The 25,677-nt window shown below is 43.3% G+C and overlaps 1 protein-coding gene across 3 annotated transcripts in view; it reads right to left on the bottom strand.

Annotated features, from left to right (window-relative positions):
• Window positions 1-1,631: 1,631 nt before the first annotated feature.
• The window catches only part of RPAP2 (RNA polymerase II associated protein 2), a 51,382-nt gene continuing 27,336 nt past the window's right edge, over window positions 1,632-25,677 (bottom strand). Inside the window, exons 12-14 of one of the 3 annotated variants that reach the window (XR_014549637.1) lie at window positions 3,747-3,896; window positions 2,240-2,361; window positions 1,632-2,194 (exon numbers count right to left, since the gene is read on the bottom strand). Coding sequence is in view for 2 of the 3 variants with exons in the window: in XM_083620665.1 (XP_083476791.1) it covers window position 2,361; window positions 3,747-3,896 (151 nt within the window). In the remaining variant the exon portion in view is untranslated. Of the gene's footprint in view, window positions 2,827-3,746; window positions 3,897-25,677 lie in introns of all 3 variants that reach the window. The other 2 variants (XM_083620665.1, XM_083620666.1) reach the window with 2 other exon arrangements.

Below are 25,677 nucleotides of genomic sequence, written 5' to 3' on the forward strand. Positions count from 1 at the left end.
AGCTAAGGCAGTGAAAAAGCTAAATATGGAGTCGAAATGGCCAAGATATTGGGAAATCTTGGAAAAGGAAGGGGATAAACTGAGATTGCAGAGTTTCGAAAAACTAAAAGAGAAGGTGAGAGATTGGTTACATTACCATCAAATAAATGAAGTGTTTAAATTAGACAGAAAAATAGGTTTCCAGGTGGAAAAGTCAAAACTAGAGACTGAACTGTTAGAATCCAGCACTAAGAACTTGTCAAAAATGTATAATCTGCTGCTGAAATGGAACACACAAGATGAAACGGTTAAATCAACTATGATTACATGGGCTCAGGACATTGGTCATAACATCATGTTTGTTGACTGGGAAAAGTTGTGGACCACTGGGTTGAAGTTTACGGCGTGTAACGCCTTAAGAGAAAACATAATGAAAATGATTTATAGGTGGTACATAACCCCAGTCAAACTTGCAAAGATCTACCATTTGCCTGATAATAAATGTTGGAAATGTAAGGAAAAGGAGGGCACATTCTTTCACCTCTGGTGGACATGCCCGAAGATTAAGGCATTCTGGGAAATGATTTATAATGAACTGAAAAAGGTATTTAAATATACTTTCCCCAAGAAACCAGAGGCCTTTCTCTTGGGTATTGTCGGCCAGGGGGTGCTAAAGACAGATACAACCTTCTTTATGTATGCTACAACAGCAGCTAGAATACTCATCGCAAAGTACTGGAAGACACAGGATCTACCCACACTGGAAGAATGGCAGATGAAGGTGATGGACTATATGAGCCTGGCAGAGATGACGAGCAGAATCCGAGACCAGGGAAGAGAAGCGGCGGAAGAAGAATGGAAAAAGTTTAAGGACTATTTAAAGAAATATTATAAAATTGGAGACAGTTAGAATGATGTTGGACTAAAATAAATGGTTACTATTAGTAATGATTATGACAAAGAGAATAAGGGTGATTAGCATAAATTTATAATAAAATAAGGTAAGATTTCGCTGAAAAACTGTAAGAATTTGGAATACAGAAACGGGAAGTAAGAGGAGGTCGAGGAAGAAAGGTTTAGAAATTGGGTTATGAAGTGGTACGTGTTTTTTGTTTTATTATTGTTGAATGTTTGTTTATGTATGTCTTGTTTCTGTTATATAAAAAATTGTTTAATAAAAATATCTTAAAAAAAAAAAATGAAAAGATAGGGCTTGGGAGTTGACAAAAACAACAATATTATTCTGCTCTTCTATAGATCTTGCCCAGCACTCTCAGGCTCAGACACCCTTCTGTGGATGCCCCTCAAAACACATTTGGAAGAAGCAGGATTGTGCTAGCAGAGTAGACTGCCAAGCAGCTGACCTAACTGCAGATACTGTAAAGGCAATACGCTACGTGGAACATAATTGTGGAAAGGAACGGGTGCTCTCTGGTTTCTGAAGATGCAATCAGGGATTTTGTAATGCAATCTTAAAAGCTGAGGATGGAAACCTCCACAGTACAATACCATCGTAGAGCAAAACGAAGTCTGATAGGGTGCTTGGTGATAAAGTACTCCAATAAATAAAATGAGAGGAGAAGAACCATGGATCTTCTCTGGAACTCCTTGAAAAAAAGGTGGGATAGAAATCAAACAATTAAGTAAATAAATAAGCAAAATAAGCACTTTATTAAGAAGTTCCATATCATAATAACCATAGGATGTTATATTATTTTGTGACTACTGCAATGACAATTCAGATTATGTTTCTTTGATATACTTTACTAAGGCACTTCTTTCTGGAAAAAAATAATCAAAGAAATGCACCTTGGATTTGTTTTAATTTTTCAGAAATGCTGAATGACACAATCTCCTTAGGAAGTTAATGGCACACGGCCACACACACAAAATGTTGGTGTTCCATTATAGTGATGAAGAACCTTTTGCCCTCCAAATGTTGGTGGACTACAACTCCCATAATCCCTGAACAAAGGACATGATGGCTGTGGCTAATAGAAGGTGAAGTCCAATAGGATATGGACAGCCACCCCTCCATTAGGGCAACTTGATGAAAATAGTGAAAGACCCGGAAAGATGATCTGTCTCAGTGTCCAAATCTTAGCGTAGCCTCCTTATCTGAAGAAATGAGAAAGATGAAAAATATTCATCATACAAGAGCTTCAGTTTGGCTTGATGTATTCAACGGTTGTGTTAAATTCAATGGTGAATTACAGATCAGCCTTCGTTCATACCACTGTTTCATACAAACTCGACCAATGAGGTTTTATTTTTGTTGTTTTCCCCATCTGGTGTACTTAAATTTAATTTGTTTGGCAGTGTCACTTCACATCTTGATCCAATTTCAGCATAGAAAAAGAAGCGCATGATGGTCAACTTATTCTGCAGATAAAAGACACAAGGAAAAGTTCCATCGATGTCATGAAAGCATCATGATCAAACCTACTGCATTACAGTTTCATTTGCAGTGATATGCTTAATCCGGTGAATGCCGTCTGATTCGGTGGCATTTGATATGAACTCTAAAATTTAAAATTCGCTCTTAATCTGTAATGTCCCAAAAGTATCAAGCCCTAATTGTGTGAAAAAGGTCATCTATACATGGAAACAGAAAACAGTAAATAAATACTGAATTATGTTAAATGATAACAATCTGCAAGGGCAGAGAAATAAAATCTTCTGAGAGGGAGATCTGAAATTGCAAGCCTCTTCCAGGATGCTGAACAAAAGTTAACAGCTGGTGCTCCCGTGAAGATGGAGCTGCGGTGTTGGAGGGGCCAAAAATACGCCATACTGGGGCAGGCCAGGAGAGGAACATCAAAGGCCTCCCTTTCCTCCGTCATGCCTCTGGAATGAGGGAGAAATCACACAAATCATTTGTTTCCCTTCAACTGGAATCTACCAGAGGGAAACTTGTAAACACATAAAGGCTTGTGGTGCTAACCTACTTCCCTCAGTGTCAGTGGAAAGAGCCGTTTGCAAAAATAAATAAGTGTGTGTGTATGTGTGCGCAGTTTGGGTTTTTTGCAATCTTGCCTTCCTGCCAAATCAGCTTTTTGTGGCCTGAATATGTACATACTTGAGCCCTATCAATCTTGCTTCATGCATCTTCTGTTTTAAAACCTTTTTATCACCTCACTCCTGTCCTCTCAATCTCCTCTGGCTTGTCCACATCCTTCCTACAATGTGGTAACATGTAACTGAACGGAATGCTTTGGCTGGGGCCAAACAAGCACTGACCAGAGTGATGCTCTGCCTTAAATTGAAGGCTTTTGCTAACTCATTCCAAAGCGGTGTTTATTAAGTGTTTTTAGTGATCACACAAGGTTAAAGAGACAAATGGAACCATCTTGATAAGCAATAATCTTATCTTTCTGTCCCAGTCATTTCCGCGTCAACTCCTCCTCTCTCACCCCTCCAATGCAACCAGCGTGCTTTTATTTTTAATAACACTGGGTGGAATCCAACTGAGATCTTTGTGCTTATGGAAGGGTTTTGGATCCTTCAAACACAGAAGAGCAGGGGGAGGAAGGTTTTGGGGTGGGTGGGTGTTTTTTTTTGTTTTGTTTGCCAATTTGCTCTTCTTACTGCAAGCCTGCATACAACCTTCTACCCTGCTCTGGATGTTCCCTCCGTGGAGCAAAAATCACCTCTATCCCTCCATTAGCAAAAGTATCCCCTTCTGTCATCACATGGAACCAGCTGGATTCCACTCATAGACAAGATGAAGTTGTGGCAGATGGGGCACGAACGAAAGAAGAACTTACCAGTATGGAAGACTATCGCTTCTGAATATTCTTGTTAAACTTTCAAAATCTTCATTTTTGAAGTGTAATTCTTCAAGCAAAGTAGCCAGGAACTGCGAATATCCTTGGCTGTGCTGGGAACTTGCAAAGATGGGAATGTTTTGCGACAACCTGAAACACGATGTTGAATATTTTAAAATATACATATTTACAGTTCCGAATAGGGTGTGAGAGAGGGGAGAAAATAGTCCCTTTCATATAACCCAGAGGAAACTGTAATAAAGTCCAGTAATTATTAAACATCAAATATATCCCTTGCCAAATACAATTACTAAACCAGCAGAAGCACATCCAGGGGGAATTCCTGACGCAAGTCAGTGCAACCACACATAATGCTCCAGGACTATTCATTAGGATATGATATTTGACACCAAGGTCCCAAAACAGAAGAGTCATGCAACCTTTTGTGCTTAAGAAGTCATGGGCAATAATTGTGCACAGTGGACCCAGATAACACACAAGGATATGCATCTTTTCATCTGTCTTCACCGCAGAAGACACAGGGCTGATACTTGTGCCTGAACTGATTCTTCCAGGAAGGGAGCCTGATGAATGACAAATATTTGTGACAAGTTTGAGGTCTTATTGACCAGCAAGGGTCTGGAGAGTATCTGTTGAAGAGTTCTTAGAACTCAAATGTGAAATTGCTGAAGTTCCATCAAAAATATACAACTTGTCACTAAAATCGGCCTCTGTATCATAGGATTTGAAAGTGGTCACTGTAACAAAGAAGGGATTGGGTGGTGGTCAGAAATTATAGGCCAGTTAGGTTGGATGGCCATCTGTCATGGATGCTTTCGTTGAGATTCCTGCATAACAGGGTTGAACTAGATGAAGCTCATGGTCCCTTCCAACTCTTCAATTCTACGATTCTATAAGTTGTGTATGTGTTTGTTTGTTTTGATAAATATACTGAACTTGCCTTGTTACATTTCATGATTTCTACAAAACGCCAGGAAACCTCCCCACAGAACAGAGGCCTTTCAGATGGTTATTTAATTTAACTTTACCCACTGCCCATGGGCACATAAAATATGGATAAAATAACTCTTGGAAATGGCAGATCAATGGGGAGAGAGTGAGAGGCAATCAGAGCAGTGCATTTTCTTAGCTGTGCCTTGGCTCCTTGAAGCATCCCAAATCAGGCTTTGGAAGAGCCTTAGCAAGAAGCAATGGTCAGACCAACAGATAAGCAGCTCAAGATATCATTTTATGAAGCTCAGAATGACGAGAAGAAAATCTTGTTACTATTTTAGAAGACCCACCGCTGATTTCCTCCCTTAATAGCACTGTACGTGTGTGTGGCTTTTTTTTAAAAAAAGGTGTTGAACTCAGGAGGTAAAATGTCAATCCGTAAGAAGAAAAACCAGTCTGTCACATGTGAACACAGAACGGTAAAGCTGCCAGCAGGTTAAAGGTTTTCATCATTTCATATGAACCTCAATTCTAAAGTTTAAAAAATCCCAACACAACAGCAATTGGACTAACATCACCCCGAGTGATCAGAGGCATCTGCAATGCTTTGTCCATGAAGCCACTTTCGCAGACCCCAAAGGTTCAGAGCAGCCCTCCAAAACTTTCCACCCTTCCCTAACTAGTAGCTTTTTGATTCAGGCACCTCCCTTTCAGCAGCAAGCTTTGCCCATGTTGGCAGAGACCACGACACCAAAGGGAAGTGGTTTTCAAACTGTGTTTGAGGGAACTCGGGGGGTTCTTCAGAAGCTTGGCAGGAATTTCTCAACTGGGAGATCAGCAATGGATAAGCTTACTTGGAAGAACCAGGCTGGCGTAGAGCTTAAGAATGTTGGACTGAGTGGGTGGGACCCAAGCTGAAATCCACAAAGCTTACTGGGTGACCTTGGCCCACTCAAAGGCAGCCACACCTGCCTCACAAGGTGGTTGTGAGGATAACATGGGGGTGGGAAGAAAACCATGTACAGTGGCTTAAGCTCCTTGAATGAAAGGTAGGAAATCGGGGATAGGGAACCTTTCTTCAGACTGAGGGCCACTTTCCTTACTGGTTAACCTTCTGGGGGCCACATGAAAGTGACAGGCAGGGCCAGAGGCAAAAGCAGACGGTGCAGTGGGTGTAAATGTTACCTTTGCCTGCTAGGCTACTTTCTAGACACACCAGGGCACCTCTCTCTATCCATCATGGGCTGGCTGGATGCAGAGGAGTGGTGGGAGGCACCAGCTGGGGAACCCCCAGGGGACCCCCAAGGGGAGAAGACTCAGAGCCAGGGGGTTGCTGGCAGGACAACGATGAGTGGTCAGAAGTAGAAGAGGGAGCAGACTGGGAGGAGGAGGGGGTGTAGGAAGCTGAAGAGGCAACAGGGTTTAGTGAGCAGGAAGAGGCTGTGGCAGAGAGCAGTCCAGAATCAGCGGCAGAGGCGGAGGAAAAAGGGGGCCAAGAGGTAGCAATGAGTCAGGCTGGTGAGGAAGCCAGGGGGTCTCCCCCTCCTGCTGTGATAAGCTCCCCTTCCCCTGGTCCCCCAGAACCTGAAGAGGTATGAAGAGAGCAGAGCAAAGACAGACAAGACAAAAGAGCCTCAGACTGCTTGGGAAGGAACCAGGGTAAGAGGAGCCTTAGGGAGCTGTGGGAAAGCGAGGACCTTCAGTCCTTGCAACTGCCTCATAGGGGCAAGTTCCACCAGGAAGAGTTGCTGTGCTCCCTAGGCCTGGCCTCCTGAGCTTACTGGTTTCTTTGAATAAAGAGCTCCCTGAAGCCATGTGAGTCATTGCTGATCTGCTCCGGGCACCTGCCCTGACACTGTCCTCCATCCGGGCAAGTAAGAAGCCATGTAAAAATTCAAGGACACATTCCGGCAAAAAAAATTGGGTTGTGAAGTTGAGTCAGTGAGGAATGTGGCCTGGGCAGAACGGTTGTGGCTGAGGAGGCAGTGTAGACCAGGAAAAGTCCTGAAACCTATACAGAGAGGCCAGCTTTGGCCCCTGGACCTGAGGCGCCCCCCTCTACTGAATCCCCACTGTACTGTGCAGTCACAGAGGATTCATGGGAACGTTCTAGGGCACACCTTCAGTTCATGTGAGGCCAAGGGGCAGCTCATCATCAAGAATTGAGTGGGCATCCTAAATGGCTCTCCAGAATTCTCTGCAACATGCCAATGCTAACATCCCCCCCCCCGGCGCTGCTATAGGGCAGTGGGGGCAGAAAGCTAACTGAGCTAGCATGTTGCGACCTTGGCTTTAAGAAATGTCTCTCCCTTTCCCTTTGCAATCATCTAACTCCCCCACCCCACTCCGCAATTACTTCTAAGTAGTAAGGCAATAATTCAAGGTTTGCCTATAGGCGGCCACCTACGCAGAGAAACCAAGTGCTGGGTTTGCACTAAAGAACAAAAAATGTACCATGCATCAGATCACAGACGAGAAAGCAGTGCAGCCTTGATACCCTTCCATCCAGCATATGGCAAATAGGCCTTGGCAAAGCTAAGAAAAAGCTAGAGTGTCAAGAGTACATCCAAACGGCAGACTCCTATTAAGCTGCCTACTCCACAGATGCTACACAAGAAAAAGCTGAGTGAAAACTCATGTTAAGACAAGCAGCAGCACCGGGCTACTATTAAGCAAGCTATTAAGCGACAGCTGGTTAACATGAACGGCATTTGCAATTCTCCCTCTTCCCTAACAAAATGCAGAAATGATAAATCCCTAGCTTTTTATAAAATACTTTCCCTGTAAGCAGAATCTGCCAGTGCGGTAATAATATGCACTCAAGTACTCTAGTATTAGAATATTTTAATTCTCCCCCCCCCCCTTTAAAAACCTGAAAGTAAATCTTGTAGACCTTTTGCAGCGAAGGTTATTTTCACTAACACCGATGTACCAGACTACATCCGTGCAGAATTGAATGCACATTGCTCAGTCCAACCCACAGATTATACTGCAATTACTGGATTTGTCCTGATATAATAAAAGCAACTGATATACATACAGTGAAGTATGCCCTGTTGATCAGCAAAGGATGTCCCTGGTAAATGTGTATAGGACTGTAGCCTTCCCCAAGACAGGACTAGAGTGACAGTAGCATAGGATGAAAATCACGGACACATTGCCCTTGTCCACTCCTGCAGTGCTGCCAGAAGCCAAGCCGCAGTTCAACTTTGTGTTACAGTAAGTGAGGGCTCAGTGGGACTTACTCCTAGGTAAGATAGCTCAGTTGGTTAGAGCATGGCGCTGGTAACCTGCCCAGGTTGCAGGTTTGATCCCCGTATGGGACAGCTGAATATTCCTGCATTGCAGGCAGTTGAACTACTACAACTCTACAATTCTATTATTCAAAGTACGAGAAAGATCCAGAATGTGGCAGCTAGACTTGTGACTGGCAGTGGCCGCCGGGTCCATATAACGCCGGTCATAATTGATTTTCACTGGCTCCCAGGATGTTCCTGGGCACAATTCAAAGTGCTGGTGCTGACCTTTAAAGCCCTAAACAGTCTCAGCCCTGTATACCTGAAGGAGCGTCTCCACCCCCATCGTTCAGCCCGTACACTGAGGTCCAGCACCGAGGGCCTTCTGGTGGTTCCCTCACTGTGAGAAGTTGCAGGGAATCAGGCAGAGGGCCTTCTGGGTAGTAGCGCCCTCCCTGTGGAACACCCTCCCATCAGATGTCAAGAAGATAAAGAACGACACAATTTTTAGAAGGCACCTGAAGGCAGCTCTGTATCACAAAGTTTTTGACGTTTGACATTTTATTATGTTGTCTATATTCTGCTGGAAGCTACCCAGAGTGGCTGGGGAAGCCTAGCCAGATAGGCGGGGTACTACTACTACTAATATCATCATCATCATCATCATCATTACTGCTGCCATGTAGCACAGTCTTCTATCAGTTTCAAGTCCAAATAAGTTCAAGAAGACACAGGTGCAGGTAGGACTGCAAGCAGGAGTGTCTCGTCCAGTGGGGTGAAAATGCTAGGTGGCAAGTGGGTCACTGTTCCTCGGAGGTGGCAGGGAGGTCCCTTGCCATGCAAACGCGCCAGCCTAGTCTATCCTGCGCAACGTACTGACCTTTCCTCCTGCCTCGCCAGCTCCCTCCCAGTAAACCACAGACCCACCTGCTAGGAAGCTAGTGTATGGCTTTGCCCCATCCAATGAGCCGCTACAGACGGCTCTAGCAGTCCTACAATGCCAGGCTAGTTAGCAAATATCATGACTTTGTTTTTTCAAAGCTAAATATTTAATGGAATGTGATTATACAGAAAATGTCTCCCCGAGCGCAAGGCATGATGTATCAGTGCGCACTTACAATAAAATAATTCAGTGTAGCCCTTAACGCATACACAGACAAAAACAACAGTCCTACAGTCTATGTTCTGCTGCCTCGGGAGCTTCAATAAATCATTTGCCCAACAACAGTTAAGCAATATGACGGGGGAAGATTTCTTAAGAACTGCTTACTTAAAATGCACATTCCGCATCTGAAATCTGACATCGTGACATTCATTAGAAGCGTCCCAAGGAGCAGAGTGAAACATAAACCCCAAATGACCCATCGCGCCTTGACTTAATCATGTTAAAAGGTTGTCATGAAAAAGATCCTGCGTCTTGTTTAATGTTTAAAAGTTCTGCTTTTTCCATGGCACCCCTGAGCCACAGGTGGAGGAGAGACTGGATGTTCAGATAAAAGTCACCTGGGCTGCTCCCAGCGCCATTCCTGAGATCTTCCATGAGTGACAGTCTCAAAATGCCACTATTATATCAATGATATAGACCTGCTTGGAATACTGTGTACTGCTTTGGGGGCAACAACCCCTGGAAAAAGGATATTATAGAACCAGGAAAATGGCAACTAAAATGATTGAGGGGTTGAAATGCTTTCACAATATGGAAAGGCAGGAGTGCTTGGGCTTTTGGAGCCAAAGTGAGTGTGATTCTAACCAAGTCCACTCTAAAGTAAGTCTTACTGATTTCAAGGCAGTTTACTCCCAAGTAAGTGGGATTAGAAGGCTGAAATCCGGTAGCTTTTATCCAAAGTAGCAAGATTCTTGTTCAATTAGCGCAAAGATTTACTCTTGCGCAGCTGAACTTAGCAGAGTGACGGGAATAGAGCAGACATAGAGTCCAGAGAGAGAAAAGAAACTAAGAATACTTTTCAGAGGTAAACGAGATCACATTTGATAATGAGGAGAAATAAAACAGAGAGGTTCTTCCTCTAAAATAATAAAACAAGGCTTTCGGCAGCATTCTCAGACTTCTACAGTGTAGGTAAGTTGATGCTCCAGCCATTTGGATCTGTGTAGGGTTTGCTCCTTAGCTTTTCCTTCTCCCGAAGATATCCCACAAGGCAGTGGAAGTTTGGGATCCGAGTTTTCTTTCTCCCAAATGGGCTCCCTTCCCCCAAGCCCCACCTGCCCCTCACTTCCCTCTACAGCACGTGCAGAAAACACCTTCTTGACCGTTGGACTATTTGTCTCATCTGCTCAATCTGCTGGAGCCTGTCTTTGCATGTTGGGAAAGGTTTGAGACCCACTGGTTAAAGACATCACTTGTATGGAAGAGACATCATTCTCCCCCCCTACATTTATAAAGTGCCCTCCATTTAGGGAATACTCAAGCAGTGTTCCGAAATAGAATATAAAACCTAATACACATAAAAAGTCAGCATTAAAATTTGAAAATAACCTTTATATAAAAAAACCAGGAGCTTTTTTAGTAGAAATTGTAGGTACTGAAATCCCAAAAGAGCAGAAAAGACTTTATGTATGTGACAACAGCCGCACGGATGCTACTAGCCCAGAGACGAAAAGAAGACAAAGTCCCTACCAGAGAGCAATGACAAACCAAGCTGTTGGAATACGCCAAACTGGCAAAACTGACCGGAAAGCTCAGGAACCAAGAAGATTTCAATAAAGAATGGGGAAAAATATAATTTATCTAGGACACCATTGTAGACAGATGAAAACATTAGCAGAATTCTAATAACACAATGTAGCAAATATCATGGACAATATGGAGAGATATAAAATATGGATTATGAAACAATATGCAGTTGAAAAGGTTAACAATAGGACTCATGGAGGGGAGGGTGGGAAGTCTGGAGATTCAGAGAAATCTCTAAATATGGATCTGTATTTTGTATTGTTATAATTCCGACACTTGTAAAATCAAATAAAAATTATTTCAAAAACAAAAACTTGAAAACCAGCAAGTGTTTAAAACCACAGAAACAAAACTGATTGATTTGAGGAAGTGTGGGAGAAAAGCAATGTCTCCAACAAACATCAAAAATAGCAGAATGCCGGACGTTGCTTCACTTTTGAGGCAAGAGAATTCCAAAGAACGGGTGCTAAAACACTTAAAAGACTTTCGCCGCAGGGACATGTGGCAGCATTAGCAGGTCTTCATCCACACACACCTCTGAGTGACCAGAGTGGGATGGATGGAGAGAGGCAGCTTCTCAGATCCTGCCCGGATGCATATAGGGCTTTATAACCCAGTAGGAAAACCTTGAATCTAGCTCGGTAGCAAATTGGCAACCAGCGTAGCACTTTCAACAAAGGTGTTGCACGTTGTTGATAGACTGTCCCGTAGGTTGCCCCAGTGAGAACTGGTCCCAGAGGCTGGCACTGGCAATTGGAATACACAGTGCACAACCAGCTAACACCAACTGTGTCAGCCGTAGAAGTTTTATTGGAAACGTTCTGCCTAATTTTGCTCTGCTTTCTCATTTCTCCGCACAAAGTTCAGCTACTTTTTCTTTGCCCTTTCAGTTGCCAACTACGTGCAGGTCAAGAGGCATCGCAAAAGGTTATGGGTTTTTTGCAGCTTGAGCCTCATTCTGAGAAACAGTTTGGTTTTCAGAAAGCTCCCTCGGAGTAGGAACCTGCTAAGTTAATAGATTTCTCTTCCGTCTCTATAGCTATGTATGGAAGCTTTGAGCTCCTTACTTGTTGCATAGATCTTCTGGCAGATCTTCTGATGATTTCGGCTTCTGAATTTCCCTTTTGTTTTTGCCTGATTCTGTGCAGAGCTATGTGTGCCCACTGAAATAAACGGGTTTGTGTAACTAACTTTGCACAGCAATGCAGGCTCCCGTCTCCCTTTGGCCGATTAACATTATATGTAATTTTATTTTATTTTATTTTTATTAAAGATTTTGTTGCTTTACAAAAGTGTGTGCAATGTATTATATGTCATTTTAAATGTGTGCGGTGTGTGTGTTTATTGGTTTGCTTTTGCTTTTGTTTCATTATATATTTTGTGTTCTCATTTTGTACTTTTATGTTGTGAACGGCCCTGTGATCTTTGGATGAAGGGTGGTATGCAAATCTAATAAAATAAATGAATAAAGAAATATGTGTAAAGCGTGTCGAATGGACTTCCATTAATGCTGGATATCTGTTTGACTTAAATTGTTAATTAGTTCTGAATATTCTGATTCTGAGAATATTGTGGTGAGAGGATCCCAACCCATCTTTAGCTAATCTTCACAGCCCTGTGGCTGATATTCTAAAGAAATCTGCAATCAGAAGAGTAAGCCGGGTCCTAAAACATTTATATCTTAGGTCTCAAAAAGGTAAAGGATGAAGGTACCAGATGTGTCTCTGTGAAGAGGGAATCCCGTAGCTTGGGGGCAAGGTAAAGCCATTTCGAAAACTCCAGAATGTGGTTATAGATTTATTTTATGCCCTTTATGCCTCCCTCCCTTTCCCAGCCTCTTACATACTTAGTGTGCATGTGACACATTCTCACACACATTCCAGCACATTGAAGTCCATGACTTTTGCTAAACCAGCCCTGGTGTTCTGAGTGTTTCAGCATCAGAGCAAAGAAGGGGTTTCTATTGCTGGCTAGGCTACTATGAGATTGGGCTCTAATCTGTATTTTGGGGGTATTCATGATCTCTAGAACTTGCACAGTCCTTGGAAACCGCTAGTAAAGCAAATCATGAGATGTTAAAAATATTTCATCATGTAATTGGTTTATTTGGTTGATCAGTCACAGATAACTGCATGAATGACATTATTTATATCAGCGCAGACTCTTGTGATTTACATTAATCTACACAATCTGGCGCCTTGAAAGCAATGAAAAGGCCTATTGTAATGTTATTCTGACCTCCTTGTCTACCATCATAGCCTTCATTCCTGAATGAAGTTTTCTGATTCAAACGCCCATAGCTCGTTAATTTCCTTTATCTAATTGTATTTGAAGTGATGTGCTATGTAGAATCCTACTGTAGCAGCTACTGACCACGATAATCTGTGCATTCACTCAGAATGGATCCACATGATCGTATTATGACCTGACTTAACCATTCACTGTTCGGTGGGCCTGAGCGAAGGGCAGCTTTCCCTACCCCAGTGCAGGGTCAATGCAACCCATGGTACTGACATCTTGCAAGCAGTTTGTTCTCCTTTATGAAATTTTAAAGCTCTGTTCCAGGAGAGGCCCAGAAGGTGGCCATAGGAGAGCAGACATTTTTGTGTGCTGGGCTCCCTGTTTGTGGAATGCTCTCCCCAAGGAGTCTCTCCTTGTGCCTTCATTGCGTATCTTTAGGTGCTAGTCCAAAACACCGTTTTATTAGCCAAAGGCCTGGCAGAAGAGCTATCTGTGGCCTTTTGAACTGCTTGTGGTGGTTAATACAGTGGTACCTCGGGTTAAGTACTTAATTCTTTCCGGAGGTCCGTTCTTAACCTGAAACTGTTCTTAACCTGAAGCACCACTTTAGCTAATGGGGCCTCCTGCTGCCGCCGCGCCGCCAGAGCACGATTTCTGTTCTCATCCTGAAGCAAAGCTCTTAACCTGAACCACTATTTCTGGGTTAGCGGAGTCTGTAACCTGAAGCGTCTGTAACCTGAAGCGTATGTAACCTGAGGTACCACTGTATATGAAATAGAAGAATGCATAATAGATGAAATGTGTGATGTAATAGGAGGAATATGTATTTGGTGAAAAGTGTGCTATTACGAAGTATAACAACAACTACAACAACAACAACAGTGTCGATTGCTCCATGGGGAAACTGATTTTCTTCTGAGTGGACATGGCTTAAAATTGTGCTGTAAGAAAGAACAAAAGGATCTCTCTCTCTCTCTCTCTCTCTCTCTCACACACACACACACACACACACAATGCTCCGTGTAATCAGTTTCCCCATGGAGTGATCCACACTGCTGGAGAACATGTGTGCATATTGCAACCACATTAATAGGACTACCATCCTGCCAGTTGAGAGCTCTTTACTACTTTGTTAGTGAGTACATCAAAGTGGTGAAAGGTTAACTCATTCACATGATTCTGTGTATGGATCAAGATAAATGGGAATCAAACCTGCAGCGAATCTGCCAAATGCCGTATCCCAGATTTGCAGCGGAGCTTTCACACATCAGAAGGGTGCCATCATCACTTGTATTAGAAAATTGCAAAAAGACAACCATATAAAATACCAAATAAAATTATGATTAAAACTTACGAGTTTTTCTAATATGAAACCTCCTTAATCCAGAAGTTTCTATGTATATAAAGAAAAGGAGATGTAACAAAACTGTTAATTCCCAGGATTCTTTGGGGGAAGCCATGACTGTGTAAAGTGTTTTAATATTGCTTTAAATGTATAGTGTAGAAGTAGCATCAGTAAAGATATTCCACTGGTATAGTTTATTTAAATATGAACCAGGTCCAGATAATCAATTACTTAAAATTAATGAATTCTGTCTGAGGAAGGAAAGAACCTTTCCTAGATTCCAATTAGTGCCTCCTACAGTCCTTGAAGTCAGATTAGCAAAAAATATCATACAACATAAACTTCTGCCACTGTGGTTTCATTGAGGGGAAGGATCTCTCTCATTATCTGTTTAATTATTTTCTGACATAAGGCACTGGAAGGAAATACTGATCTGCTTTTCTTAAAAAAAGTGGTACCCTGTTTAAAAAAAAAATCACATTAAGTTACTGGATAAGTCTGATTTTATCAGTTATCTCAATTTTATTTTTGTACGTTACATGAAGGCAAATAGTTATCAACAAAACTACATCTTGAAACTGGCTTGATGGAAATCAAAATCTAGTTAAATAGCCGGCTCAGCTGGATTTGAGAATCATGTCATTTGACGAGTTTTCACTGATTTATGCTTAATTCTGTTCTACTTCTCATTGCGTTTATTGTATTATGTCTTACACACACACACACACACACACACACACACACACACACACCCCAGCCATATTCCAATGCTTCTGTTGCGTTGCTTAAAATCTTCACATTCGGATCGACCGATCGCCAATTATTATACTGCCTCCTTCGGACATTTTTGTTATCGGGAGTTAAGTTTTAAAAGTCTTCCCTTGTAACTTGCATTTAAGTTTTAAATGCAAGCTCGACAAAACACACATTGTGGCAGGGAGAATCGTGTTAAAAGCAAAAAAAACACAAAAAAACCCAGGTGCCTCTAGAGTGAAGATTTTCCATTAGAATGCATGAATATTTGATGGCTGGTCTTGAATGGGAGCATCTAGCTTACCAACATCCACATGCAGCATGTTTAAGGGCAGACCCAGCGCAAGGTTTTCACGCCATTTGAAATTCCCGATCAAGCCAATTTTATCGGAACAAAAGTAATCCAAGGCTGCAGTCCTAATCCCTCCATGTTGATAGCTGGTGTGCTTGAGGATGCTCAATAGGCCCCTCTCTGCTCGCTTGTTGACCTACAAACAGGTCGCTCTTTGCTGGTAGCCAGCAAAAATAGGGTGTTCGGGGGGCAGGGCGTCTGAGGTCTTAGATCCAAGGGATCTAAATCTACAGACCACCTAGCTGTGCTGCACACATTGCAAATATATATATATAAATCCCCCCCCCCCACCTTCCACCCTTTCAGATGCAATGTTCACTCTGCTGCTCTGGTTCTCTCTGGCCCCATTTAAGATTGCTCTGCAAAACTTTTATTTTTAATAGTAAATATTTACACTAGATGTTTTAATACTGGCCTATGAATAGCAAAGGAGGGGGGAAACCTGTGTCGTTATTCACCCCAAAACCCACATTTTACCAACAGGACAGGCTTGCATTTACTTCGCTGAATCATAAGAACAGATTGGCCTACATTTCGATTTTCATATTTGACATCTGCTTTAACAGATACTGAATCCTCTTAAAGAACAAAGGCTACTTGGAGTCCAGTTTTAAGTGCCCCCCAAAGCTCCTTTACTTACAGCGAAGATGAATTTTGCAGATCGAGTGCTGCCTATGTTTTATTTAAAATCTCATTCGGGTATGCTGATGGGTTCACAGCCCGGCGTTGACGCAAGTTCTTTTATTCTTTGATGGCAAATGAAACTAAATGATTCATTCATGTGTGTGTGTTTTGTACACTTACAGGCAATACACTTGAATCAATGCTGCAAAACAACCACCACCACCCCAACGCACAAACGTTTTCAACCCATCATCGTGCAAGTACTGAAGTTCAACCAAATGTTAACTTAGCTGACTGCTCCCACTGCTGGCAGGCTCACCTCATGCAGCCCAGCCGAGCCCTGATTTAATCACAATAATGGTTGGCTATTTTCAGAAAAGCATGAAAGCAAAAGCACGGGGGCGGGGGGGGGGGAGAGATGGTTTCACTTTTCACTTCTGATATGCAAGCCCGGTATTGATATTGCTCACAGCTGAAGGGACGAAAAACTGTTCCCTTGCATTAAACAGGGTAACTGGGTCTCTCTAACTCGATAAAGCTGTTTATATGGTCTGGTTCTTTCTAGTTTGATTCTTGTAGGCTTTCCACAGGCAGAATCTATTCCTGTGTTGCAAGGGGTTCGACTAGTTGACCCACAGGGTCCCTTCCAACTCTACAGTTCTATGATTTAGCTTCCCACAGTGAGAACATGATGTTGGAGTACGTGGGCTTTTAGCCTAATCCAACAGGTCTCTTCTTACGTTAAGACCAGCTTTCTCTTAAAGTAACTCACTTGCCAACGGCTTCTCGCGTGTAGAGATCCCCCTTCATTAATCCAGACAGGAAGGAAGTGGTACTTGATCAGTAGGACACCGATACAGCAACAGGGTTATTTATGTATGCCACTATGCCGGCCCGTGTTTTGTTAGCCCCAAAATGGAAATCGAGTGAGGTCTCAACCAAAGAAGAATGGCAACTTAAACTGATGGAATATGCACAGCTTGCGGATCCAACTTATAGAATAAGAGAAGAATAACATTCGTTTAAAGAAGATTGGAAAATGTTTATTGACGAAATGGGGGGGGGGAATTGTGTACGCTTGAAAACGTTGGCAGCATTAAGATAAATTCAACAGTGTAAATAAGTTTTGATCAAAGTAATAATGGAATACTGGATGGCTTAGTTTATATAAAATATGCAGGGATTTATGCTTTGCAAAATGAACCATAGAAAGAGAAGAAGGGTATTTGATATTTTAAGGTTGTTTAAATGAATTTTCTAAATGGTAAAACAGGAAATTTAATAAAAATTAGAGAGAGAGAGAGAGAGAGAGAGAGACTGGGCTTTAGCTGCTATAAAGTGGAGCAGCAAAAGTTTTGCCCAGAGCCAGTGTTTGAAATCTGCAAATCAGCTCCACTGGCTGTTGCTCCATTTCCAGGCTCAATTTAAAGTGCTGGTCATTACCTATAAACACACCTCTACAGTTCAGGACTCAGGAGCATAGGAAGATACCTTCTACTGAGTCAGATCATTGGCCAGCTGATTCCTGACTGTCTATGCTGGCTGAAAGCAGCTTTGCGGGGTTTTAGACAGCAAGTCTTTTCCAGACTTACCTGGAGATGCCAGGGATTGAACCTGCGGCCTTCTGCATACAAAGAAACAGAATTAAAGGTCTGTCTCCCCCCCCCACACACACTGTCCAAGCTACACCTGGCCATTTCTCCTGCAAGAGAAAGGCAACCCTTTTGTGTCTGTCAGCTGCTGGCTATCACAGATAACAAATGCAAAGAGCTTACTTCAAAGATGTCGTATCAATGGAGCATTATAATAAAATCCTTTCATCAATAGACAAACGGGGGGGTATATTTATACAGAAGAACTTCCTTATACTGTTAAGGGTATGGAGAATCAGTACAGTGAGGCAACAATCTGCACAAGGCACATAAAGAAATAGGGCTGGAGGAGAAATTTGGATTGGCCTGTATTTTAACGCAATTTGCCCTTCCCAAAACAATACATGAACCAAACTGCAGCTATCTTTTGCAATGCACACTTCTCCAGCTTTTGTGATCCAACTAACCAATGTCCATATTAGCAAAAACAAGTATACACAATTCATTATATTAGGAGAAATTGTCTGCAAAAATGTGTATGTGAGGAAAACGGCACACTGAAAGACTGCTGATTTTTCGGGAGGGCATATATATATATATGCTGAAATGTGGGGAAACGAGCAATAAATAAAAACTGACCAATTTGTGCATCCTTAATTTTTTTTTAAGAACCTCGCAAAACAACTAACCTGCTTGCAAGCTAGGAATTGCCAACTTTAAAAATTATTAGTGTTTATTAGAAATACGATTCTATTACTCATGTTTTAAAGAGAAGGCAATCTTTCTATTAAGTGAATGTGGTAAAGGTAAAGGGACCCCTGACCATTAGGTCCAGTTGTGGCCGACTCTGGGGTTGCGGCGTTCATCTCGCTTTATTGGCCGAGGGAGCCAGTGTACAGCTTCCGGGTCATGTGGCCAGCATGACTAAGCCGCTTCTGGCCAACCAGAGCAGCACACGGAAACGCCATTTACCTTCCCGCCGGAGCGGTACCTATTTATCTACTTGCACTTTGACGCACTTTCGAACTGCTAGGTTGACAGGAGCAGGGACCAAGCAACGGGAGCTCACCCCGTCGCGGGGATTTGAACCGCCGACCTTCTGATTGGCAAGTCCTAGGCTCTGTGGTTTAACCCACAGTGCCACCAGTGTCCCTTAGTGAATGTGGTAGCAGGTATAAATCATTACCTGTGCAGCTAACAACTGAAACTGAACAGTGTCATATGTGGGGCAGAGGACAGTGTCTCAGAACAGACAGACCCAAATTCAATAGCCTTGTTCAGCCACTGAAGCTGAGTGACCTTAAGCAGCCTTCCCCAACCTGGTGACTCCCAGATGTTTTGGGACATCACTCCCATCAGTCCCAGCCAGTTTTGCCACTGGACAATGATGGTGAGAGTTGCACACTGCCACCTGCAAGATGCCAAGCCAGGGAAATCTTAAGTTATTCATTGTTGCAGAAGCAATAGGTTATGGGATGTGAGGGAGCCAGGCCACCACCTCGGGTACTCTTGTGCAGAAAGGCGGGAGATATATTTAAATAGGGGGGGTGGAGTTCAACCTAGCCTACCTTACAGGGCTTTTGTGAAAACGCAATGGGGAGGGAAGGGAACAGACTCTGTAACAGAGAAAAAAGCTGTTTCGTGGGTCTCAGTAACCATGGTGCAAAATTTGTTTATGACATCTTTGAGACATGACCAAATGCATAGAGAACAGGCAAAGAGATGAACAGGTTTCCAAAATATTTAGCAGATATGAAAGACAGTGGATTTTTTTATAAAAAAACACAGACTCATAAATCTCTAGAATGCATAAAAAATAAAAATGCATCACAAAGAAGCCATGCACTGCTTTATAGTACTTTACAAAATGCTTATGGAAAAACTTAGGGAAATACGGATTCAGATGCAAAGGGAGCAGCAGATGGAAGAATGCCAGAATAATCCACTTAGGTAAACATATCATCAATACAAGACTCTATGAATTTACTCACCTGCACCCAGTTACTATGGAAACTACAACCATAAAACTGATCATACCTTCGTTTTAAACTTTCTAAAACAATAATCTGCTTATCTTCACTTCAAGCCAACAAGCAAAGCCAAACACCTGGAATAAGGCAGCTGAATAAAGAGATGACTTTGGGGGCTGCGGGAAGTGGGGGACCATGCAGCCTCCTTGTGCAAGCATTTAAGAACATCCAAAATGAAAATACATTGCAAAAGTTAAGTACATGTATGGGGCATCGCTTAATACTTCACTCCAATTACAGTGGTACCTCGGGTTACATACACTTCAGGTTACATACACTTCAGGTTACAGACTCCGCTAACCCAGAAATAGTGCTTCAGGTTAAGAACTTTGCTTCAGGATAAGAACAGAAATTGTGCTCCAGCAGTGCGGCGGCAGCAGGAGGCCCCATTAGCTAAAGTGGTGCTTCAGGTTAAGAACAGTTTCAGGTTAAGTATGGACCTCCGGAATGAATTAAGTACTTAACCTGAGGTACCACTGTACTTGCCCTGCACTCCTGTCGTATTGAGCGGCATACAAAACACAACTTCCAGTACTTCCAGTGGGGCTTGCACTGAACAATGTAAACTCTGAATATTTGTACCGTCTTTTTTATGATTAGCTGATTTGCAGGCCTTCATTGGGAGGCTCTCAAGATCGGGTGCAAATATCCTTATCAATCCGAAACATGGAAAGGACCATGGAGGTCATTCATTTCAGTGTCAGAGACAGGACCAAGCACCTGACAGGGAAGGATACTTGCCCAGAATTAAATGGGGAAGAAATCCTGAAGGAAATGAAGAATCTCCTCCATGCACACTTAAGACAGAGACCAGTGATAATTTAGAGGTTCGCATTTGTTTATTTTATTTGTCTACCACTTAATAATCAACTTTCTCTGAGCGACTAACAATAACACTGAAAACCATAAAGATTTAGAGAAGTGAAATGAATAACTGCAGCGGCCCTCCCCTTTGCACAAAGAATACCAAGCCATGGTTTGTTTTTAATCATCGTTTGTTCTACAAACCACAAATTCTCTGGCAGACAAGAAAACAAGCTGTGGCTTGTTGTTTTGTTTTTCACCTGCTCTGTTTTGTGGCGTTGTAGCCTGGGCAATGTCTGGGATGGGGTAGCCAAACAAGCCCATGGCTTAAGCAAGGCTGCTGAGTTCAGACGTAATGCCAATCCACAGTTAGAGCAAGGCAGGCAAGCCATGGTTTCAGACAGTGGCTGCTTGGTAGAAATAAACCATGCTCACTCTGCTTGGTTTGCATATTCAAATGAGCCACAGTTTAGTGTTGTGTGAACCGTGCCAGAGCACAGTTTAGAATAAGTATTCTATTATTATTCTATTATTCCATATATTCTATTATTTAGAATAAATAAAACCTCTAGCAGGAAAACATTAATACAGCCAAGCTAAATGCACTTTAAAAAGGTCTTAATGTTCACGTATCCAAGAAAATAATAGTGTATTCACATTTTTCTGTTTGCAGAATGGAACAAGATCTGTGGTTCCCAACAAGGGGCACATGCCCTACAGGGGGACAATTTGATTTTTAAGGGTGGCAATTAAAGAATGAGTTATTAACAGTGAATGGCCTTTTAGGCCTCCTCCAAGTGAATAGGAATTCACTTTTTGAACAATAAGGATTATACGTCACGGGGGTGGGGGTGGGATCAGGATTTTAGAGATGCTTAGGTGGGGTGTGGCCAAAAAAAGGTTGGGAACCACTAGATAAAGAAGAGGATTTTTGCAATTTCCCATTTTCTTTGCATCACTAAGGGCCACACCCTGCCCTTTTTTGGAGGGTCCCTTGATCCTTTGTAGCAGCTTTTCAAGGGGCACAAGTGGTTGCAGGAGAAATCAGCAAACATTCCTCCTCCCCTCCCTTCCTCCAAGGGAGTGTGCCATGGCCAGATTCAACACGCGGTTAGCCTAGATTTCAGCCAATTGATTTGGGAGGATTTTTGAATGATTACCATTGGTATGGGTACACTTGGTATAAACACGCCCCCCTTCCAACTTTGCATACCAATGCAAAATTACTGGGACTAACATTGTCGTCATATTCTTTGGAAGGTAGGCAATAAAAATGATGCTTTGAACCAAAAGGCTCCAGCCAGCCAGCATGTTTTCATTTTAACAGATGGAGAGTGCTTCAAGGTTGCAAATGTTTGTATTGAATATATTAAAGTTAGGCATTAATAGGAAGCGGATGCGTTTTCAAGAGCTGCTTCCAATCACAGATACAACAAATGCTCTGTGCCATTTATCCTGTGATAATGCCTCAAACAGGTTTGTCCGATGGGTGAACCCAAAGTCATTTCGGTGCCAAGCTTTTATGCCTAAATCCTGTTGGTGACAGTCCAGTGGAAGTGCAATAACATCAGGTTGTCTTTTCTTCAGAGCTACTCTGATTACAGCACAGAGTGTCTTTGCATAAGGTGGAGAATGGACTTTTGGAATTTCACGGAGCAGGGTTTCTTGATTTGCTTTGGGCCATGAAGTATGCCGATCTTGGAACAGGACAACAACATGAGAGGCAGGAGGAAATTGCCTTTCAACGTGACTAAGGTGCTTGTGCACATTCACCTTTCTTCTGCGCTTTCCAGGCGTGGTCCGTGCTTTAAAGCTCTGTTTGTTACACTTCAGCTTTAAAGAGCGGGTTTTCGGGGAGGGGGGCACAGAGCTTCAAAGCAGAGACCTGTGCCTGGAAAGAGCACAGCAGAAAAAGTGTGGATAAACCCTCAACCATGAAAATGCAGAAGAGAAAGGGTTGGATCCAGTGCATCAGACCTACCAGCACAAGGGATCTTGCACTAGCAGAGATCTGTTTCTCAATATTGTGTAACACAGCGATGCAGTGCAACAGGTCCGTTGGCAGAATCATTATAGAAGAGCTTGTGCTAAAGAAAATACAGTGGTACCTCGGGTTAAGTACTTAATTCGTTCCAGAGGCCCGTTCTTAACCTGGAACTGTTCTTAACCTGAAGCACCACTTTAGCCTATGGGGCCTCCTGCTGCCGCCCCGCCGCCGGAGCATGATTTCTGTTCTCATCCTGAAACAATGTTCTTAACCCAAGGTACTATTTCTGGGTTAGCGGAGTCTGTAACCTGAAGTGTATGTAACCCGAGGTAGGTAAAGGTAAAGGTAAAGGGACCCCTGACCATTAGGTCCAGTCGTGGCTGACTCTGGGGTTGCGGCGCTCATCTCGCTTTATTGGCTGAGGGAGCCAGCGTACAGCTTCCGGGTCTTGTGGCCAGCATGACTAAGCCGCTTCTGGCAAACCAGAGCAGCGCACGGAAACGCCATTTACCTTCCCCCCAGAGCGGTACCTATTTATCTACTTGCACTTTGACGTGCTTTCAAACTGCTAGGTTGGCAGGAGCAGGGACAGAGCAACGGGAGCTCACCCCGTCGGAGGGATTCGAACTGCCGACCTTCTGATCGGCAAGTCCTAGGCTCTGTGGTTTAACCCACAGCGCCACCCGCATCCCTGTAACCCGAGGTACCACTGTATAATAGAAAAAACCCTGTCAATTTTCTTATCTTCTAAGCATTACACATACAAGTGCAGTTGTCTGCTTACAGAACCTCTGCTTTTGCAAAACGACCCACTAGTGCAGCTGTGTGGGAGATCGTCCAAGCAAAGGGCTGGATCCCAACCGCCCACAATCCCCTGTGGGTCATTTTGACAGGTGGGCAGGGTTGCTCAGCTCACTACTTCACTTTGAAGGACACACGACCAATGCCAGTGATCTGATTGGCTGTGACCGAGCACCTTCAAAGGGGGAGACTGCAAACCCAACTCTGTCTAACTGCAGGACAGACTAGAGTCATATCATGTCTGCACGTTGACGTTTTTTCCTTTGAGGGAGCTGGGCCTCTTCAAAAGCGAGCCTCTTTAAAGGTGCTTGCTTTCAGCACAAAACAGCTGATCTGCCTGGCCAAGGAGGCTCCTTGAGGAACAAGAATCATAGAATTGTATATTTGGAAGGGACCACGAGGGTCATGCACAGTCCAACCCCCTGCAATGCAGGAATAGTTTGCCCATTGTGGGGCTTGAACCCATGACTCCGAGGTTAAGAGTTTCATGCTGTACCGACTGAGCTATTGGAACTCACTTGAAGCTCCCAACTGCTCCTTTGCAGCTGCATCTCTCCATGCCCCACACCTGATGTCAAATATGGGCCAAGCTGGGACCCAAGTTCGACACTAGCTTTATTTAACTTAGGACTACCATGGATTCCACCCAGCATCACGTTTAGAATAGAACCCTGGAAGCAAAAGTCGTAACTAATTTAAGTCCCACTGATTTCAGTGGTCCTACTAGAAGTACTTGCTGATATTTTATGAATACTGTGAACCAGCCTGAGACCTCCGGGTAAAGGGCAATATATAAATTCTTCTTCTTCTTCATCATCATCATCATCATTGAAGTCCTCCTCTGGACTATATGTTTAAAGCAGCATTATGCCACTTTTAGCAGTTGTGGCTTCCCTCAAAGAATCTTGGAAGCTGTAGTTTGTTAAGGGTGTGAGGCGACCCCCTATTCTCATCCCAGAGTGGTTTGACAATCAATTCCTCTTCTCAAGGAACTGGGAATTCAAGATTTTGATTCTCCTTTCCCACCAGTATGAGGAGATCACAAAGGTCCTCTTGTTAGCTCTTCGCCTCTTTTGCACAGGAGACAAATATATCTAGCTCTGCAGCGCTAACAACCAGGCTGGGTGTAACCAGCAAAGGGAAGCAAGGTGATTTGCATCCGAATTTGATCAAATAGTGGCAGTGAGACGTCCTGTCGGTGACATCTGGCTGATGGTTCAGTGGTGGAATTCTCGCCTGCCACATGGGAGACGTGGGGTTGAGTCCTGGTCAATGCAACAGCGTGATGTGTTCGGAAGGGCTCGCCTGCTTTGCATGCAAAATATGCCAGGTTCAATCTGCAGCAGATAGGACTAGGAAGAAATCCTGCCTAAAACCCTGGAAAGTCCCTGCCAGTCAGTGTCAATAACATTGAGCAAGACAGATCAATGGTCTGGCTATGCTCTGTCTCCATGGCAACATGGTTCTGAGTACCAGTTGCTAGAAAATGCAAGAGGGGAGAGTGTTCTCGTGCCCAGGTCCATGCATGTGGTTGGCCACTGTGAGAAGAGAATGCTGGACTAAATTCGGCATTGGCCTGATCTTGCAGGCGCTCCTTATGTTCCAAATCTGATGACCCGCACATTGGTCATTTATAAAAGGAAAAGCATCAGCTCAAGGCTAAGCCATGCAACCAACATCAGGTGTACCTCAGTTTTATGGAGTCTTCCCCAGTCCTTTGCCTATTGAAAAGGTTAATTCTGTGTCCAGGGCAGCTGTCTACCAGCTCCATCTGGTACGCAGGCTGAGACCCTAACTGCCCGTGGACTGTCTCGCCAGAGGGGTACTTGCTCTGGTTATCTCCCGCTTAGATTACTGCAATGCACTCTACATGGGGCTACCTTTGAAGGTGACTTGGAAACTACAATTAATCCAGAATGCGGCAGCTAGACTAGTGACTGAGAGTGGTTGCTGAGACCATAAAACACCAGTCCTGAGAGACCTGCATTGGCTCCCAATACATTTCTGAGCACAATTCAAAGTGTTAGTGCTAACCTTTAAAGCCCTAAACAGCCTCGGTTCTGTATACCTGAAGGAGCGTCTCCACCCCCATTGTTCAGCTCAGACACTGAGGTCCAGCTCCGAGGGCCTCTGGCGGTTCCCTCACTGCAAGAAGTGAGGTTACAGGGAACTAGGTAGAGGGGCTTCTCAGCAGTGGTGCCCACCTTGTGGAATGCCCTCCCATCAGATGTCAATGAAATAAACAACTATCTGACTTTCAGAAGGCATATGAAGGCAGCCCTGTTTAGGAAAGTTGTTAATGTTTGATGTTTTATTGCTGCATTATTATTATTATTATTATTATTATTATTATTATTATTATTCTGTTGGGAGCTGCCCAGAGTGGCTGGGGAAACCCAGCCAGATGGGCAGGGTATAAATAAATTATTATTATTAAAAATAAGTAAGCCCTCTGGAGATTTACGTTTTGTATAAACTTGCTTGCAACAGCTTGATCACGTTGACTACTGTAAGAGTTCA

Source organism: Podarcis filfolensis (genome assembly GCF_964270895.1).
Source record: "Podarcis filfolensis genome assembly, chromosome: 6".
Taxonomy (NCBI): domain Eukaryota; kingdom Metazoa; phylum Chordata; class Lepidosauria; order Squamata; family Lacertidae; genus Podarcis; species Podarcis filfolensis.